We start from the raw sequence: 24,326 nt of genomic DNA, 5'->3' as shown, positions 1-24,326 counted from the left end.
TGAATTTTCAGTCAAACTTTTGGTCAAATACGCCTAAAACAATGTCTAGAATGTGAAATGTTGGTATAATGGTGCTGCTTGAAGCCTGAAAACGATCGCCCATAAAAAAAACAAAAAAAACCGAGCAAACAGCAGTAGCTGACGTCCTGACTGGGTTCTACGTTAGCATAGATCCCTCCAGAGTTTTGTGCACACGGTTTAGGTAAAAATGAAAAAGGTTGAGGTTTTACATTTAGTTCAGTATTACCTGTTGCCTGTGTCTTTGTCTTTTGGGAAAATACTTTACACAAGTAATGGCTCAAAGACGATTCCTTTTTTTTTTACTGTGCTGCAATTGTTTACTGGATTATTTGTGCCATTAATTAGTGTCAACTAATTTTTATTCAATCTCTGCACAGGATATGCTTGTGAAGATGGAATATGGGGGAGAGCAGAAGTGCGTTGAAGTTCCACAAAGTGATGAATGAAGGACATGCATATTGTATTGAAGAAATAAGTGATGAGATGCTGTTATTTGCATTTACCATGTCAGACCTTTTGATAAACAAAGTTCTAATGAAAGTGCGAACATGTATACTGTTACATCTTTCAGAAAATGTTTTGAAATTGTGGTGCACAGTTCAGAATAAATGTTTTTCAAAAACCATTGCGTCTTTTTAGTAAATGTTTATTTCCAAAAGAAATTTCTAGAAGTTCAGAACGGTGAAATTCCCGCTTTTTAGAATGAATTAGAAGATAACTCTTACGTAGTTAAACTAAAATACTCTTTGAGAGTTTATATATTAACTCTTAACACCAAGTGTTAAATTATCAACTCCAGACAGATTTGGTGTTTAACACTAAATCAGAGTTAACGTACCAACTCTCCAAAAAGAGTTAAATTAACACTCTCTGGTGTGGACCCATATAGACACTTTAATAGTGTTGAAATCAAATCCGACAGTGTTAATTTGGACATGCTGGATTTGCTGTGTACCAATAACTGCACTAACTACAATGTCAAATTACAACTTAGTCTATGGTATCAATTAGTGCACAAATATACAAAAACCATCAAGTTACAGTTAAAATACATCAAAATCATTCAAGCTGCGGTCCACAGAAAGTTTTGCCTCAGGCTCACCCTACCTTTCTGCTCATCAACATCAGGTGCTGTGAACAGGTGAGTGTAGTGATGGCCCGCTTGAAGCTGACGCTCCGGAGCGTGTGTCGAAAAAAACAACACACTGGTTCAGAAGCACTGTGTCGAGGCTTGCTTCGTTTGGCAAAAGTCACGTGACCAGTGACGTCCGAAGCTTCGTTACGCACGTAACTGCTTCGGTACCTGATTCAAACAGATATAAGGAAGTGAATCATCCACGGGATTCGTGGAGTGTGTTGATGGTGACAGAGAGCGAAGAGGTGATCATTCCACTGACAGATATGGAGCCAGCGAGGAAGAGAGGACGTTCTGGCGTGTGGGAATATTTTGAGTTGATTTTGCTCAATTCATTTTATCTGCCGAAGTGAAAAACTTGAAATGTCCAAAATCATGTTTTCATAATGTAAATATCATTACAGCATATGACTTTAGGAACACTTCCATGTGAATTAAAGCTAATGAAGACTACAAAAATGTATTTGACACTATACGTACATGACATTGCTACAGTTTAGAAAATCATTTTGTTTATTGTTTTTAGGTGATAGTCTGCAGGACCCAGGAATACCTGCATATCTACCAGCTTGCAGTGTGGTTCCTGCACTCCACAGCCTCTTCTGTTCCATGCAAGTGGATTTTCTCCAGGGCAGGAGAAACTATTTCTAAGAAAAGAAACAGACTCAGCCAGCGCACAGTAACACTAATCCTCTTTTTAAATGTAAATAACAAAAGGGCTACCTGACATAGATCATGTTTTTACTTTGCAAGTTCTTGATTAGGGGTGGGTTTTGATTATCGCCTTTCTGATTACAATCCATGCTAAATTGAATAAAGTGATATTGATTCATTAAAATCCCGTGTCGATTTGTAAATTAACGTTATTATGCCTGAAACGCCAGCATCTCAGGTTAAACCTCACAACATGTCGTCAAACACCATGCAGCTAAAACAGTAACTGGGAGCAGGTTTACGGATTCTGCATACAAAGGTGAACACAGAGCGCGGACCTGACGCGTCAGAGTCAGATTTTGATGTGTCGGCGGGTCCGCGCTGTGTTTGCCTCTTTTTTTTCGCTGGCTTCTGCAGCTGCAGGTTTCATAACTCTCTGTTTACATCTCTAATTAAGTCTCACATGTGTCAGCTTTCTTTTAATAGATACGAAATTATGGATATATACTGATACATGACCAGAATTGTAATATTTCTGACTGAGGCAAAACTTTCCAGATTCCAATCAAATTGAATCGGATCCTGTATCGAATCAAAATGATTCTACAAATCAGTGACGATGCAGCCGTACTCAGCTCCCTAAGCATTTTCCCTTTCCAGTTCACAATCAATCCCACCCCTAGGTCAAAAATATGTATAGGACAATTGGCCTCATCTAATATTTTGTATGAACCTGTCCAGCTGTGATTAAACGACAAGTAGATGGAGGCAGGACTCCACAGCAGGGGCATACTCCATAATGTGCTGTGTGTTATCATATGTATATTATATATATTGCTCACTTATTGTATTTACCAACATCAAGGAGTTATGAGCAAAGAAAGGCCACACCATAGTGCATGTTTAAATAGGGAAAGTTTATTGATCAAAATGTATTACGCAAATACGCATTACATTTTTTTCAGCCCCCCAATCGAGAAAACAAAACCAATTACATGTTCAAAGCAACGGAACGGTGGCCCAATATCAGAGAGAACTCCACTCTTGAGTGAGCAGTGATGATTGAGCAGTCCGTTTTATTTTGCAGATTCAAGCTGCTCTTCAAAATTTTCACCACCAGATGTCACCGGAGAGGACTGTGTTGAAAAGCTTCGAGTAATGAACCGTTTTTCAATACAAGCTTCAGTGCTTCGGAAAGCTTCATTTGGCCATCACTAGGTGAGTGCAACCACATTTATCATCTACCACACCCATGAGACACACCCCACACCCGTGCACCAATACAGTGAGTCCATTTAAACCAACCCACTTAGTCAAAAAAGGAACAACTCATATGGCTCCTACAATAACTATTAGAAACTGGATTCACAATAATATTTCTAACAGACCATTTCTAACTGAGCAGCATTGTTTCCTTAGTCACACTGTTACTCTGAGAAATTTCAGAATGGACTGCTGGACCATAGTGACTAACCCTCAAACCCTCCTACCCACCTCGACATACAAACTCTGTGTGGCTTCACGTGTTCTGTTGATGTTTACATGATCGAAATGACTTGAACACAAACAAACAAACAAAGAGGAAGACCACACCGGAAGGAAAAAACTACAAGTCCCAGCATCCTCTGTGTTTAGGGCGGAGCAGTGAAAGTGAAAGCCTTCAGAGTAGCAGGAGGAGGAAGGTGGAGCTGAGGCCGGTCAGTGTTAACATGAATATGTTTCTTCTTATGACATAAAATAATTCCACGCTGTTCGTGTCTGTGGGTGAAGCGTGAGGCCGGTCGGCTCCTCTCAGCACTTTCTGTCCACTCCGTTGATTTCCTGTAAGTAGAGAGGAAGTGAAGCGAAGTGCGCAGTTTAGCTGAGCCTCCGTTTAGTGTGAGAGAGCAGGAGGAGAGTGAGAGCTGTGCTGAGGCAGGGTGAGTGTAAACACCGCTCTGACATTACTGTGTCTCTGTGGCGGGAGCAACAGGCTCCGTCAGTGGAGGCAAAAATAATCAGACTTTGGTTTTTCAAAGGAAACAACTTTATGTCGGAAGTTCCCGCACGCTCATTGGATAACGGTGTGTCAATCGCAAGTTATTAGCCAATGAGCGTGCGGATTCACAGAAAGACCCGCCTTTATCACGGGACTTTAAAAACAACAATGGCGACAGAAACTCTGTGAGTGGAGTTCAGGGTGACGTTATGAAACTGTGACGTTTGAGCCACTTCCTGTTCTCAGTCCCAGCGTCCTGATCACCGAGGTTTCTGTTGCTCTGATATCTGATATTGATTATATCGGTAAACAGGCTGTAGCATAAACATCAGGTCTGTTCTTCCTACCTCGCTTACTACATCCAAGATCAAATCATCGCGCTAACTTTGAGCTCGCTATCCCGGTTCTCCGAACACACCTGTTGTTGACGATCAGTACAGCTGGATGAAGTAATGTGAGATCACTGGGTGTCGTAAAAGGGGCTACGCATCGATAGTAGAAACATTGATCGGCAACCCTCTGATTGGTCGGCGAAAATGTCGAAGGAGCGCGCTCGGTATTTTTCGGCAGCAGAGCAAGAACTCTTGAGTGAGGGATTTCAGGAGTTTCAGAGTTTAATTAAAACGCAAGGGAACACTGCAAAGGCTGCAAAAGCAAGGAGAGAGGGCTGGCAGGAAGTTGCTGACAAATCAAACTCGTAAGTAATTTAATAATAACAATAATAATAATAATAATAATAATAATGGAGTGGATTGATATAGCGCTTTTCAAGGCACCCAAAGCGCTTTACAATAGCACTATTCAGTCACTCTCACATTCACACACTGGTGGAGGCAGCTACGGTTGTAGCCACAGCTGCCCTGGGGCAGACTGACAGAAGCCAGGCTGCCATATCGCGCCATCGGCCCCTCTGGCCAACACCAGTAGGCGGTAGGGTAGATTTATCATATCACACCATATTATCCAATATTATATTACATTATATTATATTATAATATGTTATATTATATCCTCTTTCACATTAGAGCCACAACAGGACCCACTAGAACATGGGAACAAGTAAAAGTGAAATATAAGAATATTCTACAGAATGGTAATATTTATCACTTATATTGCTTGTCGTCTCTTGGAAAGAGACCCTGAAATAATCTGTTTGTTTGTTTATAACAGCAACCAAGAAAAGGGCAGAGCAAAAAAAGACAGGTGGTGGTCCTGCACCCCCTCGTCAACAAGTTGGTTAAGTGAATAATACCCTCACGGGAAAATCGATATCTCTCTATGAGCACACTGTCGCGCTGAGCTAAAGGATCCTGTCTGTCCCGCAATATACGCTGAATTCTGAGGACTCTCCTTATCAATCTTGCACCTTCCACAATGGGTGGCTCGCGTATACGGACAGGACATGGCTGCGACAGGCTTCCCAAATCCACCTTCGCTTTTATAGCCGTGGTCTCTCATCTTGATTACACGAAGTAATTTACAATTACTACTCTGAAATATGGATTACATCTGTAATAATCACATACATGTAATAGAATGTTAATAGTACATTTCCCTTTTTTAGGAAATGACCTGTATGTATCTGTGTGACATCAATAAAAGGATCAAGTGCTGCATTATCTTTAGTTACATTGATGTTATTTATTTATGGTGAAACAGTGGTGGAATATCGCTGTTGCTTTCGTATACATGAAGCGGACATACCTGAGTGGCCGCGATCTAATCCTGTTTACATAAAGTAAACCTGCTCGGGACCTGCTTACGGCTCTGTTGCTATGGCAGCAAGTCCCGGACGACCCAAGATCACGCGAAATCGTCAGCAATCAAATCCAGCTAACTTACTTAGCGAGGTACGAAGAACGGACCCCGGGGCCCTATTTCAGGAAGCCGGTTTAGAAAACTCAGAGTGAAAAACGATACTCAGGGTTGAGTAACCCCGAACTGTCCAACTCGGAATATTCGGTTTCAGAAAGGCTGATAACAAGTAGTTCAGTCAACGCGGAGTTGCTTTAACCCCAAGTTAAACGCGCGCACGAGGATACATAAAGCCCTGATTAGTGGAGCACAGATTAAGCGAGTCACCATGGAGACGGAGGGAAAGAAGGCGCGGTCAATGCATCTTACAGCGCTTGAGGCTGAAATTCTGATGGCAGCATATGCCGATGACATGCAAATTTTGCGGAAAAAAAGTAACACAGCCTCAGCTGCAAAAGAAAGTGAGCATGCATGGCAAAACATAGCCGACAGAGTCAATGCGTGAGTGTTAATTTAAACATTGATCTAGGGATTTCCACCCATTCAACACGTTATTTTATTATATTTTATTTTATTTTTTATTTCATACATTTTATTTTGTGATGTGATGTGAGCGCAGGTGCAACCCAACAGGCCCCAAACGTTCCTGGCAGCAAGTAAAAATGAAATATAAAAATATAGTCCAAACAGGTAAGGTGTAATTGTATTGTGAGCCATAGTGCTTGGTCTGTTTGTCCCATGTAAATCAATTGCAGTTAGAGGCTACATTAATTTCCCCTCTGTAAGCACTTATTGAAATTATCTGAGCACATTACAAGTACATATTTGCTTACTCTGTATGCTCAAATGTGACCCGTTATAGCCAACAGAAAAAAAGCAGAGGCCCGAAAAACAGGTGGGGGTCCTCCACCACCACCACTCACAGAGGCTGAGCAGTTGGCTTCCACATTTGTGATAATGTTGGCAGCATCACATATGATCTTCACAGTGCAGAGAACACAAATTAGCATCCATTACTATAATGAAATAATTTGTTAGTTTGAAATGCTACAGGGAACTATGTACCTGTACATTAATGCTGTGGAAAGACTTCCTGTTCACATAGTCTCCTTCATTTACTGAAGGAGCAATGATTGGAATGTGAGTGCCATCTATACAGCCAATCACGCCTGGGAACCGTGAGAATAAATGTAAAATTTAAGTAGTAGTTCAAGTATCACCACATCATGAATTAAGTTCTGTTCATCCTGATACCTGCAATTTTGTGGAATCCCTCTTTGATAAATCTTGTGGGTCTATGACCGGGGAACACCACAAACGAGTACAGGAGACGTTTCAGTGCAACTGTAACATTCCTGACTGCCCGACAGACGGTAGCCTTGGAAACGTGCTCAGCGTCACCAATATTATACAGAAAGCTCCCGTTTGCAAGAAACCGAAGTGCAATACAAATAATATGTAATGAACTGAGAGCATGTCCGCGATGTGTCACATGAGCAATATTAGGCCTGAGGATGTTATTCAAATAAATTATAGATTGTGCTGAAAAACGGTAACGTTCACACAGGAAATCATCAGGAAATGATAAAATGTCCAAACGCGCTCTAATCACTCTCTCCCGGCGGAGAGCTCTGCGGAGAATTTGGGCTTCAACATCTACTGGCTCTTCAAGGAAGGAGCACGCCATGTCTGACACTTCCTACAGTCAGGTTTCTGACAAAGAGGCGGAGAAGGTCAGGGTTAGTTGAAGTAAACCTGCTAGGGGGCAGGTTAGCTTCACGGAGTGTGTCGTCATAGTAACTCACTCAGAATTAATCTAAACTCGCTTGGTGAAACCGAAAACCCAGAGTTTTCGTTAACTCAGGGTATACTTACTCAGAGTTTGCACTAAACCGGCTTCTTGAAACAGGGCCCTGGTCTGTTCTGAAAACTGGCTTTATTTTTTCAAAGTAAGGGAATATCTGTGGTGTGATACCGCGGGCTCATGGGCTAAGGACTTGGATTGACAAGTCAAGCGCAGATGATTGTGTTGTTTCTTATAAAGGCTTGTGTGTGTGTGTCTTCCTATGTGTGTCCTTGTGTCAGTGGAACTGAATCAGTGTGTTAGAGAAAGTGCTCCTCTGCTGTGCCGTCATCGTGTGGATGCTTCTTTTAAAGTTGGAACTCATGTTTTTATGATCTGCTTCATTTCATTGAACCTTTATTTCTAACCATGAAGTCCCTTTGAGGTTACAGCCTCCTGGTTAGGTTTAGGCTGTTATTGTGCTTCAGGCTGAAACATGAGGAGTAAGGAGTGGGGCTGGTTAGCCCTCATGACCCTCACCATAACACATACGTCACAGGACAGTGTTTACCACAGAAACTCCATGAAATGATCAATGAGAACTTTAGAAACCCGTCAGTGTGATGCTTCCAGTACAACAGCACCTCTGAGTGTGTGTGTTTGCCTCTCAGACTAACTCCACCCTGACATCAAGAAGATGGAGGAAGAGGATGAAGCAGGATCTGCAGCATCCAGCTGTGTGTCTGTGAGGAGTGACTGGTCCAATGATAAACCTCCAGACTTCAGTAATGAACCTGCAGCAACAATGTAAGAGAGCTGCTGACTCATTTATTCAGTGTAAATAATGATTTTTGATGCAATGGAGAAGAAAAATGACAAAAACAGTTTTAAAAATAAGGATTAAAATATTACAAACTATGTTTTTGAGTTTCCTGATGTAGTACAAAAATATATGAACATAACTGTATATAGGGCAGATATTTTACGGTTCTTTTAGGCAGCACCAAAAAACAAAAAGACTATTTTTAAGCTGTCTGAGGTAGTGAGTCAACATGTCACACTGGGTCAAAGGTCAGGGAGTAAAAGTGTGTTTTAAAGGAGGTTTAAAAGCAGCGAGTGAAGGAGCCTGTCGAGGTAAATCGTTCCATAACTGATCAAATTCAGTTGGTGGACCTCTGTGTGAAATCAAGCATCTGGTCCACAGAGAGGATAACCCTCACATGGGCTGTACAACATTATATAGTGAGACAAAAACAGAGATTATCGTAGCCATGGCTCTCTCGCATGGACGTGGCAGTCTTGCTGTCTGCTGCGAATCCTCCCCGTACCTCCGTGACCTCGTCTGGTATCTGCTCCCTCCTCTGTAAGAGACAGTAAAGGAAAACACGTCTCTGCCTAGTCTTGAAAATCTCATCTTATCATCCATTGTTCTTCTAGGGCCTCTTCTTCTTGTGGCCTCAGCTAACTGCTAATATTTAAATGGCTAACAATAACATGTGTGCCAGCCAGGTTAACATTTGTGATGAACTATGATTAATTAACTGATGTTGAAACTGGAGCTTTACTGACCTCTGAAATTCCTCCTAAAGTGTTATTCAGTGTTGTGACAGTCAGCTGCTTCAGCTGCTGCTGGGATGGGCTGTGGCAAAGAGAGCAGAGAAAAACTCTGATTTTCTCTGCTGATGGTTTCTGGTGTTTGGGTCTGTTTTTCTGTATTTATGCAGATAAAGTGTAAACTCAGATGAATTATACCATCAAATTTTAAAGGAAAATATCAGAATGAGCCAGTTGGGATTAGTATCTTGCCCAAGGATATTTGACACGCAGACTGGAGGAGCCTGGGATCGAACCATCAACCGTCCGATCAGTAGGTGACCAGCTCTACCTCCTGAGCTACAGCCACCCTGATTCATCAGATTTGAGGTGTTACCTCCTTTGACAGTATCACAGTATCAGCTTGAAGCACTTGTTGCTGCTGAGTTTGCATCTTTTGCTGTGAAGTACAGCCAGACTTTTGACCGCTTCGCCTTGGGCATTTTTAATCTGTAGCTCTGCTCTAAAAGAACGTACGTACCTGGACCCGCCTACAATCCTCGGAAACGTAAAATGATTGGCTAGAATCCAAAGTGTATGACATCTCAGGAAAAAAAGCACTGAAATGTGCGCTGCTTTTTGGTCTGGTTACTACCGTTTATGTCAGAACTGGTGCCATAATGGCACCGGATACCGGTACCCATCCCCAGTTAGGAGGCAATGGTAGAGAAGGAAAGACAGGAGAGTGGAGGTGATGTATCTAAATGCATCTGAACAAAGCAGAAGTGCACACCAAACTCAACGGATAGTCAAATGTAGAATCACAGAACAGAACTGCAGGCTGAGTTTGGATGTTTGACTTTGTCTTTCACTCCTCTCTGTGGCTCACACACACAGTGACGTCAGACACATTCACACTCACTGTTTCATCTGCTTTGTGCACAAACTCATTACTTTCTTCCTTCAATGATCTACATACTACGTGCTGCCCACTGAATACTTTGCAATGTATTTCATCTCGTTCACACACAAAATAGGCACCAGTGAGAGCTCTGGCCTCCTTACATATTGGTGGAGAAACCAAACGCTCAATGCCCTCAGCGGCGGAGGAAAAACCTCCTTTCAGTGGAGAAACCATCCTTAACCCTCCTTGAAAACTGGCGAAGAAACCAGACCTCCTTATGTATGTGTGTGTATATGCATGTGCTTGAATGTGTGTGTGTATTTGTGTTTGGAGGTGCGTTTGTGTGACATCCTGCTCACCAAAAGGGTAATAAAAGCAGGAAGCTTATTAACCAAGAAAACAGAACCTTCAGATAGGATGTCCCCATAATAAAATGTGAACTATGATTCACATTGGGGATGTCCCCCACCAGCAGACTGGTTGCGGAGGAAACAAAGGAATGTCTTTGATCCTGCTGCTTGAACTAAGACTTACAAATTTAAGTAACAATGACAACATTTAACAGTTTGACTCCAACAGCTGCCAGCTGGAATTGAAATGTAATTTAAATGAAGGATTGAAGGTTACTGGGTTTTTTGAATGTAGAGATCACATGAACGTATATGAATTGTATGATATGTCTCTTCTATTGTTCTATTATCGTACTCTGTTGTTGATTGTGATTGGTTTTATTTCTTTCTTCAGTGGTTGTAGTGTTTTAATATTTAGTCATTTTTTCCATTATTGTAATTGTGTATAAAGTTTAATTTGAATGAAAGTTACACTCAAATGCTTTCAGTGTTGCTGTGTTGAGTGTTTGCATGTTTAATGTTTGTATGGAAGACACAGAAAGACATGTGACTAAAGAAATCTGTGCTAGAGGGACATTTCAAAAAAATAGTAGAAAACAAAACCGATGATGAATTCTTTAGAGAATTTTCTAGAAATCTTTTTCTTTCTAAACAGAATTCAGAATATTGATGTTTGAGCTGGAAGCTGTTTCTACAGGATCCTGATGGACACTCAAAGGTTTTAGAAAATGTTCTCATCATTTGTTTACAGCACAATATCAACGTATGTAAATCAAAACAACAAAAATGCACAAGTGGTGTGTGAGACTACAAATTCTAGAATCAGAACTGCTGATTTCATTACTCTTAACTTTTAAAGGCAGATTTTGTATCTGAGAGCAGGGACACTTGCTGTGTTCAGTGTGACTGTAAATTCAGGCTACCCTTGATTTAGTAGTTCGATGTTTTTAAACTGTTTCATTTATAAGGCTCATTAAAAGCCATTTGAACAGAACATTTTTGTATTTATAACGAAAAGTTTTAGAATTATTTTTGTGGTCAAAAAAGGAGGAGAAACAAACGGAGGGTGTGTTGTTCAGGAAGTACAGACTGTAGCTCAGCAGGTAGAATTACTAACTGGAAGGTTGGAGGTTTGATCCCTGGCTGCTCCAGTCAGCCACGGTATCCTTGGGCAAGATATGGAACCCCGACTTGCTCTCCGATGCATCCATCATAGTGGCATTGTTAGAAAAAGAAGTGCTTGTGTGAATGAAGCACGCTGTATAAAATGCTTTGACTGCTCATATAGAAAAGCAGCTTATAAGAATTGGTTCATTTTCCAGATAATTCCACTAGTAAGACAACAGACATTTGGGAGGCTTTCTCTGAGAGTAACACTGAAAGTCTTGCTGCTCCTCCACAAAATGAACTCTTCAGTTTAGATTTGATTAAAGACACAGCTCAGCTAAACACAACTCAAACTAATCTACACTATTTTTCTTTATTACGCAGCATTTTTTATAACTATTTCCAGATGTTTCTAAAGATGAAAACAGAATTAAACTCCAGCCTGATCCGTTTCTGAGGTTCCTGACTCTGAACGTCCCTCAAACGCCTCTCTGATCGTCTCCTTCCGTTGCTTTTACTTTGGCTTTCGTGAATGTTGTGGCGCAGTTGATCGTCTCCATGTTAAGGTAATGTTAGCAGTCGGTACTATTTTCCTGGCTAACATCAGCTGTGTGCAGCTTAGTTTCAGCATAAATCTGCTTCGTTTTATGTGAGATCAGAGTCTGGGAATGAGACAGAAACAGTTAGTTGATGATCAGCAGCTCAGAGTCGATGTTACTGTGGATCCACTGACTGATGACTGTAGGCAGCTTCTCCTGCCTCCATCAGTCTGTTATGGAAGCTCGTTTCCGCCACAAAAAAGGATCCATTCTCGAAATTTCGACTTGTAACTCGAAATTTTGAGAAAAGTAGCTCGAAATTTCGAGTTAGTTCTGCCAATCAGTAATCTACGTAGAATGCGCACTCAAAACCGGATCGCAACAAATCTGCACTTTCGAGAGTACGTTTGCTGATATTAACGCCATGTGATTCAGCTAATAACAGAAGGATTTCATCATCTCTGAAGCCACACGGAAAATTATCTGCAATTTGTGCATTTATGACTGGCTGTAATTCTGGTATCTTTAGCTGTAGCATTTGTAGCTGAGGGCTTCAGCTTCCGGGTAACAAGGAAATTACGTCATTCACGTAAATTACTGATTAACAGTTAGTTTTCTCAAAATTCCAAGTTAATAATCAAATCAAATCCATTTATTTTTACAGCACTTTTCACAGGATAAAACCACAAAGTGCTTCACAGTAATATAAAACAGAAATACATAAAATAATCAAACACACAGCACAAATCTAATTAAAAGCTAATCTAAATAAATGAGTCTTAAGCTGCTTTTTAAAAGAATAAATACAGTCAAGTCAAAGTAAAGATGGAGGGAGAGCACTCCACAGCCTGGGGGCCACCGCTCTAAACATCAGTCTCCTCTGGTCTTAAAACGAGTTCGTGGGACTACCAACAGCCTTTGATGAGAAGATCTCAGGCTGCGAGAGGGAGCGTGGGGCTCTAAAAGATCAGAAATGTAAGCAGGGGCATCACAAGTCAAAGCTTTAAAAGTCAGTACCAAGATTTTAAAATGAATTCTGAAGTGTACTGGAAGCCAGTGTAATGAGCGTAACACTGGTGTAACGTGCTCTCTTTTTGGTGTCTTAGTTAAAAGCCTTGCAGCAGCATTCTGGACTAACTGAAGAGGCTCAAGATTCCTTTTGCTCAAACACAGAAAAAGGCTGTTACAATAATCTAAGCGAGAAGAAATTAAAGCATGAATAACCTTTTCTAACTCAGACAGCAAAGTTCGCAGTTTGGAGATGTTTCTTAGCTGAAAAAGGCAGCTCCTAATTAACTGTGAGCGTGTTGTTGTAGGGACATGGCAGAACCAAAGATCACACCGAGGTACCTGAGGCTCAGCTGAACAGATGAGCCAAGAGAACCAAGATGCTGTTTGATTAGAGATATCTGGTTGTCGGGGGCAATAATTAATGTTTCTGACTTCTCAGAGTTCAACTGTAAGTAGTTGTCACCAAGCCTCTGTTCAATGGAAGCTAAACATTTAATTAAAGAGGACAGTTTATGGACTTCCATCGGCTTAAAAGAGCAATAGAGCTGAATATCATCAGCATAGAAGTGATAAGACACCTCAGGGTACTGCCTAATTATAAGTCCTAGAGGTAACATGCACAAAAGAAATAGAATAGGACCCAGAACTGAACCCTGCGGTACCCCACATGTCAGATCTTTAGAATGTGACATAAACCGATTCGCAAAAACACTAAAAGATATGTTGGAGAGGTGTGACTGAAACTACTTCAAAGCCAGACCAGACACACAGACTACGTCACGGAGCCTGTTAATCAGGATGGTCAATGGTGTCAAAGGCAGACCAACAAAACCATGACTGAGGATGCTCCGGAGTCAGCTGACATCATAATGTCACTAGAGACTTTAAGTAATGCGGTTTCTGTTGAGTGACTTTTACGGAAACCTGACTGAAATTTGTCATAAATTTCATGTTTTTCTAAAAAAGTGGTAAGCTGATCTGCAACTACTTTTTCCAGAATTTTGATAATAATGGAAGCTTAGAGATAGGCCTATAATTCTTAAGCTGAGTTGGATCCAAACTGCTCTTTTTTAATATCTGCTCAACCACAGCATGCTTACAGAACGTAGGGACCACACCTGTTAAAAGAGAGGCATTGCATATCTCTACAATAGAGCGGCCAATGGCAGAGAGAGCATTTTTAAACAGCCCAGCAGGTAGAATGTCATTTGCACAAGTGGTAATTTTCATTTTATCCAGCAGGAGTGAAAGGTCATGTATGGTCATTGGGTTAAACACTGACAGTAAATGAGGGGGAGGTGGCCCAGAGACACAAACAGATGGTATTGAAGAGCCAATGCTCATACAGACATTATTAACTTTATCCAGAAAGAAATTCAGAAACTCATCACTCTCAGATATGGAGGTCACTGGTACTGGGTGGACCACGGGGGAAACAATAGAGTTTATGGAGTCAAACAGTACCTTGGAATTTCTCTTGCTTGATGATATTAACTGAGAAAAATATCCTGATCTGGCTGTTTTTATGGTTTCATGTAAGGAAACCCAAAGTTCCCTAAGGTGGAGCCTGTGAACTTCGAGTTTGGTTGATTTCCAAAGGCGTTCTACTTTCCTACAGATTCTTTTGACCTTCCTTATGTCATCATTTATCCATGGATAAGCTCTATTTGAGGCAGCAATCACAGATTTCATAGGTGACACTGAATTTAAAATCTCCAAGCAGTGATTATTAAAACACTGTGTAGCAACATCAGCATCAGTACAGCCATTGATCGCATGAGGGTCCAACAAATTAGAAAACTTCAAAGCAACATCCTGATTTATGAACCGCTTATGGAACATGAGATTAGAAGGTGGTGCGTACAGAGGGAAGACTAAAAGTAACACAGGAATGGTCACTCACTTGTACGTCTTTAACACAGACATTAGTTATGTCTAAGCCAAGAGAAAACACAAGGTCCAAGGTGTGGCCTTTAACATGGGTGGGTCCAGAGACATGCTGAATGAAACTAAAAGAGTCTGTAATGGATAAAAAGTCAGAGGCCATGCTACAGCTAAGATCATCCACGTGGAGGTTGAAATCCCCAATCATTAAGACTTTCTCCAGTTTAATAATGGAAGATAAAAAGTCCGTAAAATCTTTAATGAAAACACCAGCGAGGCCGGGAGGGCGGTAAATTAAAACACAATAAAATATATCTGAAGAACCAACCTTAAGAAGTTGTGACTCAAAGGAAGGGAAAAACTCAGAGTCCATAGTCCTGCAAGTGAAATTGTTTCGGTGAACAGCGACCAGACCACCACCACGACGGTCCAAACGCGGAGTCCCAATGAAGCGACAGCCGACCGGGCAGAGCTCATTAAGGTGGATGAATTCATTCTCCCGCTGCCAAGATTCTGTGAGAAACATGAAGTCCAGACTATTACTGCTAAAAAAGTCATTCAGTACAAATGATTTGTTGGCTATGGAACGAGCGTTCAGGAGAGCGATCTGAAGCGGAGGTGACAGGCTGACGTCATCAACAGCTGATTGACGGGGAATTGACAGCAGACACCTGGAAAGAGGACGTAGTCTCCCGGTACCTCTAGCTGTGGAATTGTGGTCTTGTAGAATGATAGGCCAAAGTGAAAACATCCCGCATCTCCAGACAAGACGCCGATCCAGGTAATCGTTCTGTTCGCCCGTGATGAAAAGCCGGCTAGGTGGTAACCGATCGGCCTTATCCGCGTCCTGGAGGGGAACCGGTACCAAATACCGGAGACGTTCTCTACCATGGAGCGGAAGAAATCCCCTCTGTCGGGCGCGTTTCCTTTTAGCCTGGACACCAGACCTACAGCCCCTTCTAGACGATCTCCTTAACCTTGTTCTTGCTCCTGGGTTATTATTTGGAGCTAAGAACAGGTACCGGTAGTCGGGAGAGGGAGGAGGGCAGACAAACGGCGGAGGGAAAGCCTGGTGGTAGCTCTGCCAGCTGTCAAAAGTTTTTTCCATACATATTTTGATACTCAACAATGTATGTGAACTGTAGATCCGAGTAGCAATTAGACCTTCATGATATATCACAGATGAGATGAGAAGATAAAAAATAATATACTGAAGCAGTCGGCAAAAACACGGAGCAGCAACAGCGGCCAAGCCGAACACAGGCGCCATGTTGCAATTCCTACGAGTTACTGATGCTCGTAGGAATGGGCGTCAGTAACCCTTTTGACTGCTAATAAGTCGAAATTACGAGAAAATAACTCGAAATTTCGAGTTATGGATCCTTTTTTTAGTGATGGAAACGGTCTTCCAGTCTGTGGATGTTCATTACCTGCTGACAGTGAGACAGGGGTGGCCTAAGAGTTGCTTTTCAGAAGTCGCTGCCAACACTTCATCTATAAAATGCATTTCTCTGCTCGTTCGCTATAGTCTGCTGTCGGATTTGTATGCAGGTTATTTTCCTTTTTCAGTTTAACTGGTGATATTCATTCGTGTATTGTAGGTGAATGTGCTGATGCTAGATCATAAATTCCGCAGAGTTAGTAAACTGTCCGTTTTTGTTCAATAATTCCTGTTTCATGTTCAAACCATCAGACAGAAACTCTGCGTTTGTTTTTATGTTCTTCAGCCTGTTGTTCTTGAGGTAATCTGTGATGTGTTTAATGACCTCTGAGGGTCATTTGAAGAGAAACAGAACTTCATCTTTAGAGCATAAGTGGGTTTTTGCCCTCTGTATGCCCGCGGTCAGGCTCTGTTTATTGTAGTATAACACTCATAGGACACGGTGTCCTGCTGCACACACACTGCACACAATGACAGCTGCAGAGTTTGTGTCTGATGTATGAAGTATGAAACACTGTTGGGCTAAAATCTGGTCAGAATGAATCCAGGTGCAGGTGTGTCAGTTTAGGACCACTGGACTAACATCCAATTGAACACAATATAAAGTGTATTCTGTAGTAACATCCTGGTGTTGCAGCAACAGTCAAACTCAAAATCTCAATTTGAACAAAGTTGGTAAAATGCTTCAGAAATTAGTAAAATACTAAAAAGTGTCTTGATGCTCAATCATGCAGTAACTCCCCAAAAAGTTGATTCTGTTCATCTGGATGTTTTCAGCAGCATGGATCAGTGTGAGGACAGAGAGGAGGGAGTGCCTCCCTCTAAAAGCACTCTGTGTGGGGAACATGAGAGCCAGACCAAAGCTCAGAGTTGAGATGACCATCTCTAACTGTCCATGACTCTTCTCCATGTCACAGCTCAGCACTCACATCACTGCTCCATCATTATTCACACTCATACCTCTGTGTGTGTTGTTTTAAAGCCCAGAGCTGTGGGGCGTACCAGGCTCAGCTGGACATAACCCTGAAACTAATCCAGAACCTGGACCTGAACCCAGCTGTGTTTCCTTAAAGAGCAACATGTCAAAGGATATCCGTGTAAACTTTAACAAAAGACTGTTATGTGACAAAGAGTGAGTACATTATTTTTATGAGATTGTTCATCATGTCTTTAATTTAATATTTCCAGTTTTTCCTTTCTGTCTCATGAAGCTGTTACATTTATTGTTTTTCTTTTAGGATCAATAAGAGGCCAGAATCTCCTGGACCTGAACCCAGCTGTGTGTCTCTAAAGAGCAACGAGTCGAAGGATATTCCTGTAAACTTTAAAGGATGTTCTTCTGCTGCTGAGAGGTAATGTGTGTCTAGATGTTGTTCCTGACTCTGTATTTTTGAATAAATCCTCATGTTTAATATCAGCTCAGCTCTTTTTCACACACATTTCTTTTTTTTTTTGGGGCTCAGATGGTGTGATTTATTTATTTATTTTTCAATATATTTTTATTGATTTTATAATTGAGCAGTATACAACAATCACCTTCAAAATAACACAATAGAAGGTGGACGGCAAGTCAACAAGGTGGTAATACAGCATACATGAATGTTAAGACAGAGTATATTTCACTTAAGTTTATCCATCAGGCTAATGACTGGTTGCCAAATCTTATAAAACACTCTCTCGGTTAGACAAGGTAAACCTGATTTTCTCCAGATGGAGTACATTTCCAAATTCTCTCAACCACATTTCGAAGGTAGGAGGTTTATCAGACTTCCAGCTTTCTAGCCACAAGTGTAGTCATTGACACAACCTGCGTCTCTGTCTTGTCCCTTGCCCATCCCGGTTCAGACACCCCGAACAATGCTGCAAAGGGGAACATGGGACGTTCCTGCCAATGGCTTTGGTCAGAAAATCAAACAAATGATTCCAAAAAAAGCTGTAGTTTTTGGCATTGAAAGAAAAGGTGAGATAAAGTTCCTCGACCACTTGAACACTTAACACAGAGGGCTGAAACGTTCTTATATATTTTTTCCACTTTAGTGGGAGAAAAATGCAACCTATACACAACCTTAAATTGGATCAGACTATGTCTAGCATTTATAGAACTACAATATATATTCTTAATGCACTCTTGCCAGAGATCATCAGTAACATCCACCCCCAGTTCTTCCTGCCACTGCTCCCTAAAAGTATCAGATGAAGGACTGTATATATCCAGTAAGGCCCTGAAAAAGCGAGACACAGCACCTCTAGTGTAGGGCTCAACTGACACGAAGCTGTCAAGCACTGAGTTTCGAGGAATCAAATTGTATTGTGGAATAGATGGTTTGATGAGATCCCATGAGATCCCTCTTCCCTGCCATGTCACAAACGTGATGTCCTCCAGCCCAGGCCTGAAGGCATGATTGTTATATATTGGAGCATCCACATACATTTTAGGAGCCTTTACTGTGCCCAATAGTTGGTTCCAGACCTTAATTGAATTTTGAATCACAGGATTTCTGCCATATAGTGTATTCTTCACTTTTATCGGGCTATTAAGCAGGGCTGGAAGACAAGTTTGTCTACAAGACAGGTGTTCCATCATCAACCAGGAAGGTTGTCCTTCCAAATCAGCACCTGGAGTGCACCTTCGCCAAAATGAAAAAATATTTAAGTGTGCTGCCATATAATATAATCTAAAATTTGGGAGTCCAAGGCCACCACAAGTCTTATGTTTAACAAGATGTTTTTTGGAAATTCTAGGAACCTTACCCGAGCACACAAAGGAGGATACAATAGATTCCAGCTTTTTAAAATATGACTGGGGAATGCACACTGGGATTGACTGAAAGATGTACAAAAATCTGGGCAAAACTACCATTTTGATGGCATTAATCCGCCCCACCATGGAAATTGGCAATGTGATCCAAAACTCAATATTCTTCTCCAATTGATTAACTTTTCTATCCCAATTTTGCTTTAAAGTTGTGACACCTTACGTGTGACTGTGATACCGAGACATTCAATCTTATCTAGCGCTATTCTAAATGGAGTATTATGCAGATAAGCCATGTCCACCCCATCCGACAGAGGCATAAGTTCACTTTTCGTCCAATTTATCTTATACCCTGAGAGAGAGCCAAATTCGTTAATAAGCTGCAATAGTGGACTGATCGAGGTCTTTTGATATGAATAAGACTACATCATCAACATAAGCAGAGAACTTATGAGGAACACCCTGATGTATAATCAGTAGTATATCAGAACTTAGCCGTATACGAGCTGCTAAAGGTTCTAGGGCCAGGGCAAAAATAAAAGGAGAAATGGGATCTCCCTGTCGCGTGCCCCTGTGCAATCGAAAATGGTCCGATACATCATTATTAGTCCTTACCGAGGCCATAGGTCCTTTGCACAAAATTCTAATCCAATTGATAAAAGAATCACCAAATCCAAATTTGGATAATACAGTAAACATATACGGCCACTCGACCTGATCAAAAGCTTTTTCAGCATCCAAAGCTATTACCACAGAATCATCTGAACACCTAGCAGGACTATATATGAGATTAAATAATCTACGCAAATTAAAATAAATGTAGCGGTTAGGGATAAACCCTGTTTGATCCGGATGGATAAGTTTAGCAATATGATCTTTAAGGCGGTTTGATAACACTTTTGTTAATATCTTGGTCTCAACAGAAAGGAGAGATATAGGCCGATAGGACGAGACAGACATAGGATCGCGATCTTTTTTAAGAATCAATGAAATTACACCATGATATAATGAACTTCGCAAAGAGCCAGACAATTTTGAATAGTTAAACATACGCAAAATCAGAGGGGCTAGCAATGAGGAGTAAGCTTTATAAAACTCTGCTCCAAAACCATCTGGCCCAGGGGCCTTATTATTTGACATCTGTTGAATAGCTGTCTTAATCTCATCTAATGTGAAGTCCGCCTCCAAATCTGCAACTGCCTCATCGTCTAATTTTGGGAGATCACACTTTTCCAGAAAGTCCTCAATTAATGACTGACTCGCAGAACTCTTAGAGCTATAAAGATCATGATAAAAATCTTCAAAACACTTGTTTATTTCTTGGGGTTTCTAGTGGTCCGCCCATGTTTGTTGTTGATTGATAGTATCGTTTGTGATGCTTGTGTTTTTCTAAGTAATCTTGTAAGTAACCTATGAGGCTTATCACCCAATTCAAAAAATGTTTTGAAAAAACTCAGGGCAATCAAAGTTAGGACCGTATACGTTTACAAAAGTGACGGGTAAGGAGTTCAAGAGACCTGTAAGAATTAGGTACCTTCCCCCTGGACCCACAGTAACTGTGCTTTGACAGAAAGGAATATTCTTCCTGGACAAAATTGCAACCCCTCTTGCTTTAGCTCCAAAATTAGCATTGTATGCCTGACCCAACCAATTAGCACGGAGCACAGATTGAACTTTGCGCTTAGCATGCGTCTCCTGTAAAAAAATTATGTCAGGTTGCAATAGTTAAAGGTGTGCAAGAACTTTAGCCCTTTTTACAGGATTACCCAGGCCTTTCACATTCCAACTGACCAACCTCAGTGTAGTCTTATTGAATGTGTTTAACATAAATGTTACTTATCCTAATTTGACTAGCTAACCAGTAGTTATACACTCTGTACCACCATAGAACAAAAACATCCAAACATAAAACACTAAGAACAGTCCCACCAAAAATGAGGGGCCTCCCCAATTGAAGCCCTTCTCCACCCAACATATCCAATAGGAACATAGTAGTAGCTACAATCCTACCCCTTACCCATCCCGCAGCCCCACACCAGCAAAGGGAGATTTATAAGACACTTTATAAAAGAAAAAGAGAAAATTCAGATAAATGAAAAACAAAAGCCGTATAAACCATATATGTGTGAGCTTTACTAGGCTCCCATACAGCAAATCAAAGAGTAAACAAAGACCCTGAGGGCTTATAGTGTCCATATTGTAGGAAGTAATAACAGCAATAATACTGACCTAAGCTGTATGAGCCCACATCAACACGCCCATAAGAACAGCGAAAATAAGGCTTATGCAGAAAAAACATATACCTGAGGAAGTAAACCGTTGTGTTAAAAAGCCCTACTCATTTGTACCCACGGCCAGTTTCTGGTCCAGGAATCTTTTGGCTGCCTCCGGCTTATCAAAAGTCTGTGTGACCCCGTCCAGCGTCACCCGAAATCGAGCCGGATGACTAAAGCCGTAGCGTAGATTGGCCGCCCTGCACCGTTTGCGGATTTCTTCAAACTTCTTGCGCCGTGCCAGCACCTCCGCGGTCAGATCTGGAAAGATGAAAACTTTCGCCCCGTCGTACTGCAGCGCAGCTTTTTGTGCTGCCAGCCTCAGGATACGCTCGCGGGTTTGATAGTAGTGCAGCCTTACAATTAAAGGACGAGGCCGGTCCCCGTCAGCTGGCTTGGGGCCCAGGGCACGGTGTGCTCTATCCACCACAACCCTGCCCGTGAAGTTCTCACTCCCCAGGAGCTTAGGAATTAGCTCAGAAGCAAAGTCCAGTGGGTTTCCTTTCTCTGTCCCCTCCGCAACTCCAAGGATCCTGATATTCTGTCGTCTTGACCGCGACTAGAGGTCATCCAATTTTTTGTGATGTAAATCGTATCCTTTCTGGAGTGAGTCGCAGAGCGCCTCTAAAACGGCAATCCTCTCGTCATGCCCATTTACAGCTTCCTCAATATCATGTATCCTCCCAGTTAACGTGGAAAGAGTGGTCTCCACAGCGTTCATCGTGGTTGAAATAGCAGTTAATTTGCTATCAACCGAAGTCTCCAATCTAGCAATTGCACTCATTATGTCGGCCGACGTCGGGTTAGCTACTTGGGAAGTCACGGGGCTAATTGCACTTGGCTCCTCAGCTAGCACGTGCTCGTTAGCCACACTCGCTGGCTCACCTTCATCTTCTCCAATTTTCTCAGTCTTTTCACGGGCTTTTGAAGCTTTAGGTTTCGTCATTGTTATAAAATATATACAAACGTCAGGAATCAACAGAAAGGTGTCATAAAAAAGGAGGTTATGAGTAAAAAATTATAGGCTGGTGCGGAGCTCTTCCAAGAAACGTTGTGTTTGCTGGATGGAGGAGGACAAATAGTTTTTCCCTTCAGTGACACTTCAGCAGCTGGGGAGATGTTTGTCTTTATGAAGGTTTATGGATTATTGTTCTTACTTTGGTTAATTTTCCATCTAACATTTAAAGTAAATTTCCAGGTGAATAAAAGATCTGCAGCTGCAGCCTCTGTGATGTTTCACAGTCTGAAAGTAACAAATTCAACCAGAGTTCAAACAAAGGCTTAATATACGTGTGTATTTGATATAATGCCAACAAGTACAAATAGGTGTTCTTACAGGTCTTAATCATAGAGCTCTGATAAGTCTGGTGACTTTCACAGTCAGCAGTTTTGCTGCCTTTTATTTTATATTGGCCTTTTTAAAGCCCTTCAAATGCTCCCACATTCATACAGAGCTTTTAATAGCAAACTCCTTTACTGTCCGTCTCCTCTCACACACGATCACACGACTGATTTGTCTGCAGCAGCTGTGTTACTGCTAGTATTTTATTATGTGTGTAATCTCCTCATATTGTTCCTGTGGTTTAGTTTGACTTCCTCCTGCAAACTCAGCTGCTCTGTTGCTGATACACGTCTCCATGAATATGATTGATCAGATGCTGCCAACACCACGTGTTTCATGTGAACGCTCAGCTGAAACCCTGGGTTGACTTATCGAGTTAATAACAAGCTTCACGTGACTGTGAATGCTAAAGTGAATCCAGATAAAGGGAAGAGACCCTGCTAATGTTGGACTCACTTCTTAGTGTAGATCCCAGGAGGAAGTTCAACATAGCCAGCCATTCTTTGTGCTACCTCGACCAAACCTGAGACCACAGTGCAGAATAATGATTATCATCTGTCTCTGTCAAGGACATTTAAAATCCACAAATAACAAAAATAATTATATTTGATCATTAAAAATCTCTTTTCACTTAAAAAAGCATGAGCACACTGGTGGATTATAAAAACATGAAAACTCGTTAACAGTAAAGTTAATTTAGGCGTAAACAAAGAGGCAAACATACTTAAGTAGAAGGACTGATGTTGGTGTTAAAATACCCTCTTATATCTGAAATGCTGATTGAACTTTCTCCAAAAGTTAATTCTGTTCATCTGGAAAATTCTCATGACCATTGATCAACAATCACTGATCAATGGCCATGAGTCCCATTCACAGAGAGGTGGGGAATGGCTGCAATCACAGCATTGTAAGATGGTGACAGATGTACCCTTAGGCCCCCTCCTCTATTCAGAGATGGTCTTTCCCTTTTCACGTAAATGGCCTCCTTGACTCCGCCCTCAAACCAGCGTTCCTCCCTGTCCAGGATGTTACATCCTCATCATTGAAAGAGTGTCCACTGGCCTGTAGGTGTAAACAGACTGCAGAGTCCTGGCCTGACGAGGTGGCTCTGCTGTGTTGTAGCCAGAGGTTGTTTGGTTTCCCCGATGTATAAATCCTGACAATCCTCCTGCACTTAACAGCGTACACTATGTTACTCTGTTTGTGTCGGGGACCCGATTTGTGGGGTGGACCAGTTTTTGGGGCAGGGTGTTTTGGGTTTAAAAGACACAGAGACCCGGTGTTAGAGCTGCACGATTAATCGTTAGAAAATCGCGATCTCAATTCATACTTATGTGCGATCTCATTTCCAAATGACAACAATTTTTAAAAAAAAGAAAAAAAAGACGATGATTGTACCGCATTTTGATCCGGGACGTACTCTGCATGAAAACAAGCGCTCACTCTTCCTGCTCAACAAATGACAAGGGCGGAGCCTTATACCACGTGATACAGAAGCTGTGCCGTGTGACGCTAAAATTAGCAGGGAAAAAACAACGGAGAGCACGTCAGGGATGACGAGAAAGTGACAGGAGAAAATCTGTCCCGGTCAACCACCCAAACATCAATAACAGGAACCTTATACAGCGCTTCCCTATACCCGTCGAACTCCCGCAGGCACAAAGAAATTACGGAGGCTATCACTTATCACCTGACCAAAGATATGGCTCCATCAACACTGTGCAAAACGAGGGATTTAGGAAAATGATCAACACCCTAGACAAACGCTACACAGTGCCAACTATTTTTCTATTGTTGCACTACCTGCTCTGTACACGCAGTGTCGAGCAACGGTGGAGACGGAATTTCAAGCAGTACAACA

At 41.6% G+C, this 24,326-nt stretch overlaps 1 protein-coding gene across 4 annotated transcripts in view; it reads left to right on the top strand.

Annotated features, from left to right (window-relative positions):
- Positions 1-3,454: 3,454 nt before the first annotated feature.
- The window catches only part of LOC147331877 (NACHT, LRR and PYD domains-containing protein 12-like), a 39,462-nt gene continuing 18,590 nt past the window's right edge, over positions 3,455-24,326 (top strand). For 3 of the 4 annotated variants that reach the window (XM_086288177.1, XM_086288178.1, XM_086288174.1), the window contains exons 1-4: positions 3,455-3,507; positions 7,998-8,133; positions 17,078-17,227; positions 17,334-17,447. In XM_086288177.1, coding sequence (XP_086144303.1) covers positions 8,024-8,133; positions 17,078-17,227; positions 17,334-17,447 — 374 coding nt within the window. In that variant the 5' untranslated portion in view covers positions 3,455-3,507; positions 7,998-8,023. Of the gene's footprint in view, positions 3,634-7,997; positions 8,134-17,077; positions 17,228-17,333; positions 17,448-24,326 lie in introns of all 4 variants that reach the window. The other variant, XM_086288175.1, reaches the window with a different exon arrangement.

Source organism: Aulonocara sp. 'chitande type north' Nkhata Bay, linkage group LG4 (genome assembly GCF_057382095.1).
Source record: "Aulonocara sp. 'chitande type north' Nkhata Bay isolate Kocher_YH1m ecotype deep benthic linkage group LG4, A_spYH_male_GT1.1, whole genome shotgun sequence".
Lineage (NCBI taxonomy): Eukaryota > Metazoa > Chordata > Actinopteri > Cichliformes > Cichlidae > Aulonocara > Aulonocara sp. 'chitande type north' Nkhata Bay.
The sequence above is the reverse complement of the archived record's forward strand: the minus strand, read 5'-3'. Positions and strand labels throughout refer to the sequence as shown.